We start from the raw sequence: 12,151 nt of genomic DNA, 5'->3' as shown, positions 1-12,151 counted from the left end.
GAAAAGATATGCCCCTAAGATGCCTAGTCCTAGTACTAGATATTGCAAGCAAACAGGGAAGCCAGTATGAACGGGGCGCTGGTTATTACGAGTTACCCAGCTACATAATGGCTTCACTGAAGCCTATGGTGTTTGGTAACAAACACTTTGTCTTAATAAATCAATACTGATATCAGTATTGGATTTATTATGGCATGTACCCAGAGTGCACCTTAAAGGTGCCCTCTGAAACCTACTAGCCCTCTAGTGTGCTGGCTGACTGGTACTGACCATTCTGCCACCAGACACGTTTCTGATCCCTCCAGAGGTGTGAGCCCAGGCTTTCAGAGGCCAGAAACAATGCCTGCTCTGGAGGAAGGTGTTATCACCTCCTCCAGCAAGATGGATAGTTGATCAGCATATCTAGGTTGGAGGCTTCAAAGCCTCTGCCACCCTTTGATATGCAACCCTGGCTTCCCCCAGGCCAGGGGAATGCCACCTCCTGCCCTGAGGCCTACTTGACACCAGAACAGGTGGGAAATTAGCTATGCAGTAGGGGGTGTTGCGCCTCCAGGCTAGTCACGCCCATAAAGTCACTCCACAAAGGAAGGGTTCCAACATCTTGTTTTTTAGTGGAACTAGGAACTCTGGGTCAGGAAAATGCCCACTCCCCATAGGAAGTGGTCATTTAGGGGGTGTAGTCGCCCCAAGGATAAGTAGCCCATTGAGTACTACCCTAGGCTCCCCTTAACGCTGCTAAACTCAGTGTTTAGGTGGCCCCAATACCAGGAACTCCGATTTGTTGACTACAAAGAGAAGAAGAACAACAAAAAGCAGAAGATGCAAGAACTGTAAACTGGCTGAGGACGTGGCGCAAAACCCTGCCTGCTCCTGTGCAGAAAATAGCAAAGACCCGACGTGTCCTGCAGTTGTGCATCGGCCCAGAGCCTTGGTGGACTGCCAGCCCTTCGCCCCACCAGTCAGCATCTGCCTTGGGAGTGAAGGAGCCAGAAGGCACCAACCGCCTCTATCTGGTTCCCCGTTTTGCAGACAATAGGGTCCACACCAAGGGAGCATCATGCCAGGAAAAGGATCCCAAGTGCCCTGGAGTGCAGCCCCATCGACCTAGCCTATCTTCAAGAAGCTAAGCCTGCCTGAAGTCTCCCTGCACCAATACCCGGAATATCCCAGCCAGTTGCACGCACCAAGGCTTGTTTAGTGTCAAGTCCAGACATCAACACCACGAAGACCGACCTACCAATCAACGAGGGAGATTAGCATCACCAGGGCCAGCAATGAGCATGTCTCTGGTGTCTTTTTTCCCCACCCATCTCCAGGCTGACCCCACAAAGAGAAAGCCTCTAAAGCCAGTGAACCGCCAGACAAATCCCCTCTGCACCCAAGCTGCCCAGCCCAGGCTCACGAGAATCAACAGTGTCTCTTGGGAGCAAAGACCCTCAAAAAACAATATCTCCTTTGGATTTAGCTAGACTGGTCCCCCAGTCCCTACTTGCTGCCCTTTTCTTCCAGGTACTGCTGCCACTGACTTCAAAAGCGTAGCACCCGAGGCTACCGCAGCTAGGGGCTCCCCTGCACCCACACACAAGGGCAGGTTCATCCCTAAAATCTGACAGCTGTATTTTCTAAGTTTTGAAATATTGCTAACTCGAAAAGTTTTCACCTGATCTGTGTGTCTAAATTAATATAACAATCTATGTTATTTTTCTAAATTGGTCTTTAGTTCCATCTTGAGTGTGTGACTTATTTATTGACTCTGTGTTCAAGAAATGCTTTAGCATTACCCTCTGATAAACCTAAACTACTCACCCACACTACCACAAAAGAGAGCATTTAGGGTTATTACTTTAACCTCTGTCCGTCAATAAGGGCCCCCTGTACTATCTTTGTAGTGTACCCCTACATTGGTACACTGCACAGATAGCCAGCTTCCTACAACAATTATTTGTGACTGTTAGGTGTAAAACCAGATAACGAATCACCACGTATTGAACACTTTCAAATTCAAGCCCTAGTAAATGACATTACCAAAAGTGTAAATTTAATATCTATAAATACGCCAGAAGTCACAAACGTAGTTGCTTTCAGACAACAGGAAGTGAGGATAAGACATGTCCCAATCATTTCAATTAAACAGAGATGACAACACAAATTATCAAGTCACAAATACAAGAACACTTCAGCACTATTCACTTGGGGAAACTAACTACCAAATTAGTTACTGGCTTTATATTTGGGGGGGGGGGGGGGGGAAGGGGGCGGGTGACTTGCTTCAGAACAATTCAAGTAAGTTACACTAAAGGAGGTTACCACAAAGGATCAGGGAAAGATAGAGATCTTGTTCAGAAGCAAACAAGGTTGGATATTTATCTTAAAATGTTACTTTCTTGGGTTAAAATAATCATATAGCAAGGAGCTTGAAAGGATAACACTTAAAAACAATGTCCATCAGTAGCACATACATGAGGCTGTTCCAATGCACACACACCCTGTATAGATCTGGTTAAGCCGAATAAAGAAATAATAGATGCTGCTCTGCTGAAGAAGAAAAAAGGAAAACAAATAGCCACAAGTTGATTTCCCAAAATAATAATAAATCGCATGTAGAAACTGAATACATTGAAAAGCCTGATGTGGCACCCACTGATAGTTGTATTCAAAATCCACAACAGCACTCTGTTCAATGACTTTCCTGCATACAAATAAATGTGATATCTATTGTTTGACATTTCTTCAAATTATGATTAGGAACTCCAGTTCAAGAACACTCTCACATGGAGAAGTGCAATGAGATATCTGCACCACTTTAGTTTTGTGTTTTTTAACTGATGTTGAATCACAAAGTAAACCGCACATGCTTGCCAGGGTCTCTCACAACGGCACTGAGAACCTTTATGAAACTCATGCCATCATTAAGGAAACCGCACTTGCAGGTTAGTTTAGTTTTGGTGTCCCTCTACAGCTGATTAGCCCCATTTAGAGGTGGTTGAAGTGCAAGATTCAAAGCATATGTGTAGTGATAGGCTTGGAGGGTGAGAATGAATGTGTGGAGGTGAGGATTCTAGATTGTGGAAAGAGCAGAAGGAGGCTGCGAGCTGGAGAGTGATGAGCAAGCCTGCGGTTTTTACATTGTTACCACTGTACAAGAATAGATAATTAGAATAAAGGATTTCTACTCTTCAAGTGCCTGCCGAACTTCTACAGTAACATAATAAGTTCAAAAGCATAATCCATACAATGCAAAGAGACACAAGGAAATGATGGAATCTGACACACTGTCGATCAGAATGTGAACCTACCTTTCTGAACATGAGGTAGAAAAGGTTTTTGGCCTTATTCACTACTCATTACCAAGAGGTTGATGTAAAGGTTTCACTCATTGGAGGTGCATAAAGTGTTAAAAATTAGGTTACCTAGTTGTACACTATATCTCATGAGGAGACACGATTGACAGCTTTAGCCATTGTTGCTGGAAGACCTTTCCTTTGAACAGATTAATGAGAAGTGTCCACCAATATGGAAGTTTAAACCAACATAGATGTAGGATAAACGGAATAGTGAAGCTGGTCGTAGAACATGTTCTGTTGGCATTGAAAGGTCCATTCTAATGGACTCTTCTGAAGACTGACATGAGGGACCGGGAAGATCCACAACAATGTCCCGGCTACATCATGGCCTAATCAATATTTGTAGACATCACCTAGAGACTGGCACGTCTGCCCAGATGGGTGTTGGGGCCTGGGGTTTGTAAGCAGGGGGTGGAGTCACATCAGGTGAGTGTCTAGAACCACCCTAACTAGACCCTGGAAGGGACACAGGTAATGATTTACAGAAAATCCCAAATTGTATAAAAATGGTGATTGCAGCAGAAAGCTTGTACGGATCATCCAAAATGTTTCCCGTTTCAGATGATTAGTCTGGGAATTAAGAGGAAGAAAAATGTACATACAAGCCCCAGACCAAATGAACAAATACATTCCACCATGATCCTGCCTGTGGATGTCTGCTTGAGTAATACAGGCTTTCCTTATTTGTTCGTGTAGAAAAACGGGTTCAAGCATTACTTTCCCCAAAGCACTAAATACTTTTCTAAAGAGATGATGTTTAGCTCCCAATTTGTGGCAGTCTTGAGTCACAAGTCTGAAGTAATCCACCTGATTGTTCACCACTCAGTGAGACGTTCTCCACTCTCAAGGAGATGTGATGTTTTGTTCCCCAGTACCAAAGACTTTGAGTCTTTGACAAGAGCATGTGGAACCTTGCACCTCCTAGTTTGTCTATACTGAACATCTACATGGTGTGGTTTGTTCAGATCAACACTAACAAATTATGCATGAGGTACAAAAAAAACAGATCTTTCCTTCACACATATCTGCAAGTACTTTTTGTTCTGTGGAACAACATCCTCTGGCTGACAGTTCTTGAAGATAGGCTCTTCATTCTTCCTTTAAAGCATTCAAAATTATACAAAGTGTAGCTGAAGAGAAACAAACAATTGACCTACTCCCCTAATTTTGGCAGAGATCCAGCATGTGAGAGCAATCTTCAAGTGCATAACATGCACTTGATCGACAAACGAATCGGATATTTAGGCCGACTGCTTATGGAACTCCTCCTGTATGAACCACATGCAGGAAGACTTCATGCCCAAAAGACATCTCAGCCAGTTCACATTGACCAGCAACTGTTTTTGCAGGTGACCCGTTACTGCTGTAAGACTTGCCTGCCTTCCATATGAAGGACATTTCATCACCTTCTCTGCATCTAAGAGTACCAAAAAAAAGAATCTTATGTGACAGTTCTAGAGATGATTTGTACTTGTCCAGTGCGATTCATAACCTGCTGAAAAGGCAGGAAGTAGACGTAACACAGTTAACATTTTTCCCATACAGTCCTCAAGGAAGTATGTCAAGGTATAGGTATACCGGACAACCCAATCGTTAAAGATTAGCAGCTATAGACATCCTACATTTTGTTAATATCCTGGGAGCTGATCAGAGTCCTAAAGGAAGTACTTTAAACTGATAAAGGCAAATGGCCACTTTGAACCTGATGGGCTATTAATGCTTTAGTGTATGAGGATACAGAAGTTGGTGTCTTTGAGGTCTAAACTCCTCCTTCATTAGCAACTGCATACTTTTCTGCCTGGTAACCATGCAGAATTAATGTTTTCTTAAGGAAGCGTTGTGCTGGTGTTGGTGGGTATCCCATGTCCTGACAGCTGATTTTATTTTTGTAAAGAGTAAAAATCTGGGCTACACATCTATAGTGTGATTTTTTTTCAGGACTGATTCAATAGCTCCCTTCCATAGCATGATCAGGATTTCAGAGTAGATGTTTGTGTTTTGCCGGAAATGTCTGAGGAAGTTGGAGAGGAACTCTAGGGTATACCCAAACTGAATGAGCTCCAACACCCATTTCTCCAATGTGACCTGAACTCACCTTTGCCAAAAAACAGATATCCTGCCACCTAATAAGCCACCACTCCAAAAAAAATGGAAGGAAGTGTAGCTGGTGCCTAGGAAGCAGGGGGTGGGGGGCACGGTCAGTCAGTAGCAGTTTATCCTTTCTTGAGACTCTGCTTGTGCAACGCCTGTGTGTAGATGCTACTCAATTGGATTGCTGTTCTGGTGGTTTTGTGACTGTGGTTGGCAGGTGGAATATCTGTAGCTCTGACAGACACCCAAGCATGATTGGTCTCTGCCTGTAGCTCCCCAAAAGCACTAACATCACCACTACTAAAAGGCTCAAAGGGCCAGAACTTTATCTGTGCTGGCTTTTATTTTTGTAGAAAAATAATGAAGGACATTTCAAAAATTCTATTCTGTACCTATGGTTTCAAAGAGATCACCCATAGTCAGCCTGGTCTTGTTAGCACTTTTTTGTGTTTGTTTTTTTTTTTTTTTTTTTTTTTGTAATGTTAGTTCGTTTTGATTTCACAAGATTTGTGACTTTTTCCTCTTATTGTAGAATTTTAAGCCTTACTGTCATTTCTGGTGTCTATGTATTTCCAAGGTCATATATTGTTTAATGGGCAGCTTGTGTTATGTTTACATGCAAAATATGCAGTACATGTTCAGCTAAAAGCCTCAACCACTGTGAGTGAAAACACCTGATGTGGCTAAAAAAATAAGGCTGGTGAAATCCCCTCCTAAGGGGACGAGTCATGATCAAGCATACGTGAAATGAAGTGACATGAGGTGAGATGGCTTCTGAGAAGGGTGACGTGAGAAGCACTCTCACCTCACTAGTTGAAGGTTGGGTTTTGTCCAATGAGCGGAATGTCCTACTAAAGTGCCACTGAGGTCTTTCAGGCAAGCTGTGCTTTGTACTTCCAATGTAAAGTTAACCTGGGAATTCCATCCCCAACAGCGGGGAATAATTCAAACAAGGGAATCCTTTAAAAGATCCAATGCTGGTGAATGAATCAACACGTTTAACTTTTCCAAAAGGTGTTCACAAACCTGAAATCCAGTACGGGGCACAATCTACCTTTCGTCCTTGGTGCTAACAGTAAAGAGAATAACTGCCACTTTTGAGAGGAGGGGAGCTAGCTCTTTGGTACCCTTGGCCAGAAGGGATTTGTATCACTCAGTTAGATGTTAGTATGAGGTGAGGGGGCAAAGACAGAGGGACTGAAGTTATTCTCTCAAGAATGGCAAATAATAACCTGAAAAGAGATTAAGGAGGAACCACTGATCTGACACAATCCTCTACCACTGGTGAAAAACAATACAATTGACCCAACTTGTGTATCAATTTGGCCCCTCCATAACACATGGCATTATGATGCATCTGAGCAGAAAGCGAGCAAGAAGGGGCATCAAAGCCCCCGGGACAAAAGACAGAGTTTGAAACCATTACCAAGGCTGGTTGGCAGTAATCGGCACAGAACCTAGAGCTCAATAACTTAAGAGAGGGAATGCCCTGAAAAATTAAACAAATGAAAAAAATAAAATAATTGTCTACCAACCCTTGGCGGCTCTGTACCCTAAATCTACAGAGGATCTGTTGTCATCAAAACTCGAGTGACGAATATCTTTGATATGTCAACTTTGCTTTCAGTTGTGAGACATTGATCATAAAGTTGTAAGGTGCCACTTGGTAATAGTAAGGGAACATTACTATGAAAGATTTTATGACATTTCGGAAGGGTTCAACTAAGGAACCTGCCGCACTGAGTAGCCATCAGAACAAATCTTACTTAAAAACACTAGGGAACAAAATCTCGAAACACATTAACTCCCTTCCGATGGGACATTTACTGAAGGAATACTTGGATATCTAATCTCTTCTCATGGTAAAAATGATGACGGTGTGTTGAGACTTATTTGATCCCTGCAGATGTTTCGGACTGTACTTCATACAAACTTCACAAAAAAATTCATCAACAAATTGTTTATGCTGTTAATCAATATATACATTGTAAATTTTAAAACTCATGAATGTTTTCCCACACATGTCTGGAAACTGCAATTATTATTGTTACTTTTGTAACTTTTAAGTGACAAGTCAACTTATCCCATTTACATCTGTAAATGTTGGATGCCTAAATAACACCTCCTAGTTAAAAAAACTTTGCCCAAATATTTTCATTTTTGAAAGCATTCCGACATCAGCAACACCAAAGTATGTACTATAGAAAACCATGAACAACTAGATATGCATTGAGAAAGGGATCCAGTTTGCAACACTGTAGATTGGAGAGGAATGTTAGTCAGAGTATAAAAACTAGGATCAGACCATATGTTTAAGCGGACAGGTTGCTTGTTTGCAGAAGACAAATAAAAACTCATTGGAGTATCAGGAATTGCAATTACAAACCAGAAGCGGATAATAGCATATCTGGTGTCCCCTTTATACTTTTATTCCAAAGATGAGTTTGTTTTTCTATAGCCCATCTCTGAAGTTTAGCATTCCTGTTACTGGGGCTGTAGAGAAATATCTGTTAGCAGGTGTTTTTGGAGATGTAGTTTTTCTATCATTTATTTGGTGCCACACTCTTGTGGGCCAGTGTGGTGCCTTCCTAAATCTCCTCTGAATGCCAGCTCTGGGGCAGGTGGATAATGAAGCAACAACCGGGAAATGTGTGAATAAAGAAATTGCCTTGGATTGGATAGGATTGAGGAATAGTGAAGACTTCTGCTAGGGACTACATTGGTAGGACTATGGTGCATAAACAGCCTTCTATGTTGGTGTTTATATGAAAACAGTCCAACTAGGCTGCTGGTCTCTAATCATGAAGTTAGTATTTTGGGAGACATGAATGCTGACAGGGTCATCAAGAAGGTGTAGCAGATGTTACCATTAGTTAGAATTTGGTACCACTGGCAAGCCTCAGGGATCATGAAGGGAGCAGCAGGAAGAAAAACAGACAAGGACATAAGAAACATGCTTATGTTTTACATTTCTCACTCCTTGCCATTCCCCGATCCACTCAACTTCAAAGAAAGAGTGCATGGGGGGCTAGCACTGAGACAAACAACTGTGTAATGTTACTTTAGGACAAAGGGATTAGATCACACTCCTGCACTCCCACTATTTAGATGAATCAATGTCAACAGAGGATGAGCGTGATTTGCTTTAGGAGAAGGTTTTTTTGGTTAATTGGTAGAAGAAAATGCTGTCCATATCGGAGAGTGCTTCTTGGAAATGCAAATATGAGGGATCATTACTACGCATGTAACATAAAAAATAAAATTACTTCCAGTTAGTCAAACTTTCTGAAAGCTCTCTTCCCCAGCAATGCTAACAATTTAAAGAGATAGGCCGTTTTTTAGGCTAGAGGACTTTTGGTGTCTTTTTTTAAAAAAATTATTAAATAGGGAATGGGGTAAAAACAGGGCAGAATATAAAATGAAAATGTCTTCTGTTACTCAACTTGGGTTAGTTCTGACCCAAGGAGCGTAATAGTAAACATGCCCTTTAACCAGGACAACACTTTTTCTAGACTACAATAGCAATGCCGAGTACATGCAGCACTGGACTCAAACATCTGATTTACATTTATAACAAACAATTTTCCGATTTGAGACAGATAAGCGTTTACCCTAAACTCTTTTTAGTAGTCAAAGCAATCCATACCAATGCAATCTGCTGTCTGATACGTTCCCTGGCAGCTTTTTCTTCAGCCTTCTCTTTTGTACGCTCCTCCAATAATCTTTTAGCCAAGTCTTCTTCATGTCTTCTTTTAAACTCCGAGACCTCTTTCCCAGTTTTTCTTCTTTCTATTTCCTTTTTAATTTCACTCTAGGTAGAAAGAAATCATAACTGGACTGAAATTACAGAGAAATCCAATTATATCGAAGCAAATGCATATTCCTTCATTCAACCACAGAACTCCATGTTTATCCGGAACTTGACAACTGTCAATAGGATGCTGGCTTTAATAATCATGAAAGCATTTTTGACAATGGTACTAAAAAACTACAAACTTCAGCCAGACACACAAGGCACTCTTATGATTGTAACAGGATAATTATGGCCCATGTAATAAATATTCTGGTCGTGCATTATATGTGAAGAGGAAGGGGTAAGTGGTGAAAACTGCATCTCCTACCACTGTAAAGGAACCAAGCTAGCCTTTGAGTGATACTCACAGGGGCATTCTCATTCAGCCCTCTGCAGTTGAGGACCTGGTGCAATTGGAAAGAGGAGAAGAAAGGAAACAAAAATATGGATAAAGTAGAGACTCTTGTGAGGAGCAGGAGCAAAAGGAGCAGGCAAATACAAGTGACAGGTTTTGTTTTCAACATACCTGCTCCTCTGCTTTCTGTTTTTGTTCTGGTCTTTCTTCCAGTTTTTTGGTTATTCTAAATAGAACACAATAAACTTTAGAAGATGATTCATTTAAAAAATCCTAACTTACATGTAAACCTTTAACACAATGTTGCATCTAATATAAAAGCCACAAATCGAAAACTTAAGTAAATCTACATTGAAATCAAGAAAATAAATGTCTTTCACAAACAAATGCTAAAATGCCAAAATAGAATTTTGTGTTCTTTTGCATTCCCAAACAAAAGACATCATGGTATTTTTTTTACTTTTCAATAATTTTCATTGGCCAAACCCTTTAGAAATAGAAAGAGCTTTTGCGGCCAAGAAACGAAACACAGCTGAATTAGTGTTCAAAAGTGCAAGAGATGCTGAGAGACTTTATGGTTCTGAAATGAGGCAAACGCATGGCATGACACCACCCAACCATTAGAGAACTTGAACTTATTCTCACACTTTGGCTCTCTAGCCACCATTACTGGTCACAGATCAAATAACTGTGATTTAAGCAAAAGACCACTATTTGTGCAATCTCCAATTTCAAATACAAAAGAAAAGTTAATAATAAATATCCCTTTCACACAACTCATTGTGAATGCTACATACAAAAGCAGTGAACATATACCAACATACCTTTCAATTTTTTCTGAAATCTCTTCTGCAGACCTCTGATCCGTTGAAGCCTCTGTAGAACTAGAAGTAGCTTCCTGAGGAGGATTAACTTGTACGGGATCTTGTACTGGTTTAAAAATATTCAGTTATAAAAAAATATAAACCACCCAGGAACTACATCCGATTAACAAATGGCAACAGGAGAATAGTTAATATGTTACTATTCTACAGCAGTATAAATATAAAATGGTAAGGTGAGAATTGATAATATGTTACTCCTGTACAGAAGTATACAAAACACTGTAAGTGAAAAAATGGAAACAAACAAAAAGAGTTCAAAATAAAAAGACATTCCTGGAATTAAAACCCATTACATGTATTTCATAGTGTACATCTATAAGGGCACCAAAATGTAAAGCCATTTACTGTTATCTGGGGACATCTGGACCCCATACGTATGCTGTTTCTTTTACTGAGGCCAACTGCTTTAGGGCTGCGTCCGTCTCATTTGGGTTTGAATTCTATTAGCATTTTATGTGTTACCTCTATTACAAGCATTGTCAGTGGATATTCTGTACATTTCACACCACTGTGTTTTACGTAGCTCATAAGACGTTTAACTAAGTACTTCATGACAATTATCACCTAAATCTGATCCATGACAGGAAAATGCTTCCCATTTCCAAAAATGCTGGGTCTAGCACTGGCACCTAATTGACATCATTGATAGACTACTATCATACTTGTTACCCATATCCTTCATTTGAAACATGCGATCCACCTGGTCTAGTTCCCATACCACATTCAGGTCAATAAATAAACCCAAGTCATCCTAACATGAAGTGACTATTCTTAGAGCTGAAAATTACATCAATTAATTTCACAAGCCTCGAGTACAAGAGTTTTATTTAAATCAATATCTACTGTAGTAGATGGTATTTGTTTCCTTAATCAGTATGAAAAGCTTGTTATACTGGTCAAACTTAAAACCCTCAATCATTACAAGGATCACTGTTATAACAAGGCGTATTTGCACATGAAACTAAAAGACAGAAATATGAAAAGTGCATACGATAAGAATTAAGAAACAGATACTCATTCATGTTAACACATTAGGTTGGACATGGACTTGAGAATTGTAACGCTCTCTGCATTTAACCACTGGCTTAATCTTAACCACTGACTCCATTTTGTGCTTAGCTTCAAACGCCATCACATTGGTGGCGCAGGTATTTTCCGCGCGTAGCCTGTTAATGTGTTTTCGCTTTTTCTCACTAGGGAAGGGAACATAACATGGGGGAGGAATACAGATAAGGATCAACCATGCTGGAATGTTTATGGTAGAGCAGGGTACATCTCGGTCTTGGAAATACACCATGAGATCTGGCCAGTCTCTATCGTGTTTTTTTTTTTTAATACTGACAGCACTTGAATTTCACAACTTACTCAAAGGGTTGAGGGTTTCTAGAACCTTCCTCTTAAGTTTGTTAAAAGTTTATAAGGTGGGGAACTGGGAGAGAAGGAACTCATCTCTGTGGATGGATACATTGCCCAGAGAGTAATCCAAGCGGGTTGTTCTCTTGTCTCTGTTGTCAAGTGTTCCACAACTTGAAGTTGGCAGACAAAAGATGATGTTGGATTTAAGCCCCATGGTGATGCATTTTTAATTCTTATATCTAGCTTTGCTGTCCACATACATAAATATGTAATCACTATATATATGTATTGAAAATGTCACTTACCCAGTGTACATCTGTCCGTGGCA

General features: G+C 40.6%; 1 protein-coding gene across 2 annotated transcripts in view; it reads right to left on the bottom strand.

Moving 5' to 3' along the window:
• The window catches only part of UBXN4 (UBX domain protein 4), a 252,926-nt gene that overhangs the window by 164,260 nt on the left and 76,515 nt on the right, over window positions 1–12,151 (bottom strand). Inside the window, exons 6-9 of one of the 2 annotated variants that reach the window (XM_069225071.1) lie at window positions 10,408–10,513; window positions 9,755–9,809; window positions 9,597–9,632; window positions 9,082–9,246 (exon numbers count right to left, since the gene is read on the bottom strand). In XM_069225071.1, the coding sequence (XP_069081172.1) occupies window positions 9,082–9,246; window positions 9,597–9,632; window positions 9,755–9,809; window positions 10,408–10,513 (362 nt within the window). The remainder of the gene's footprint in view (window positions 1–9,081; window positions 9,247–9,596; window positions 9,633–9,754; window positions 9,810–10,407; window positions 10,514–12,151) is intronic. The other variant, XM_069225072.1, reaches the window with a different exon arrangement.

The sequence above is a fragment of the Pleurodeles waltl genome, chromosome 3_1, assembly GCF_031143425.1.
Source record: "Pleurodeles waltl isolate 20211129_DDA chromosome 3_1, aPleWal1.hap1.20221129, whole genome shotgun sequence".
In the NCBI taxonomy this organism is placed as follows: Eukaryota; Metazoa; Chordata; class Amphibia; order Caudata; family Salamandridae; genus Pleurodeles; species Pleurodeles waltl.
The sequence above is the reverse complement of the archived record's forward strand: the minus strand, read 5'-3'. Positions and strand labels throughout refer to the sequence as shown.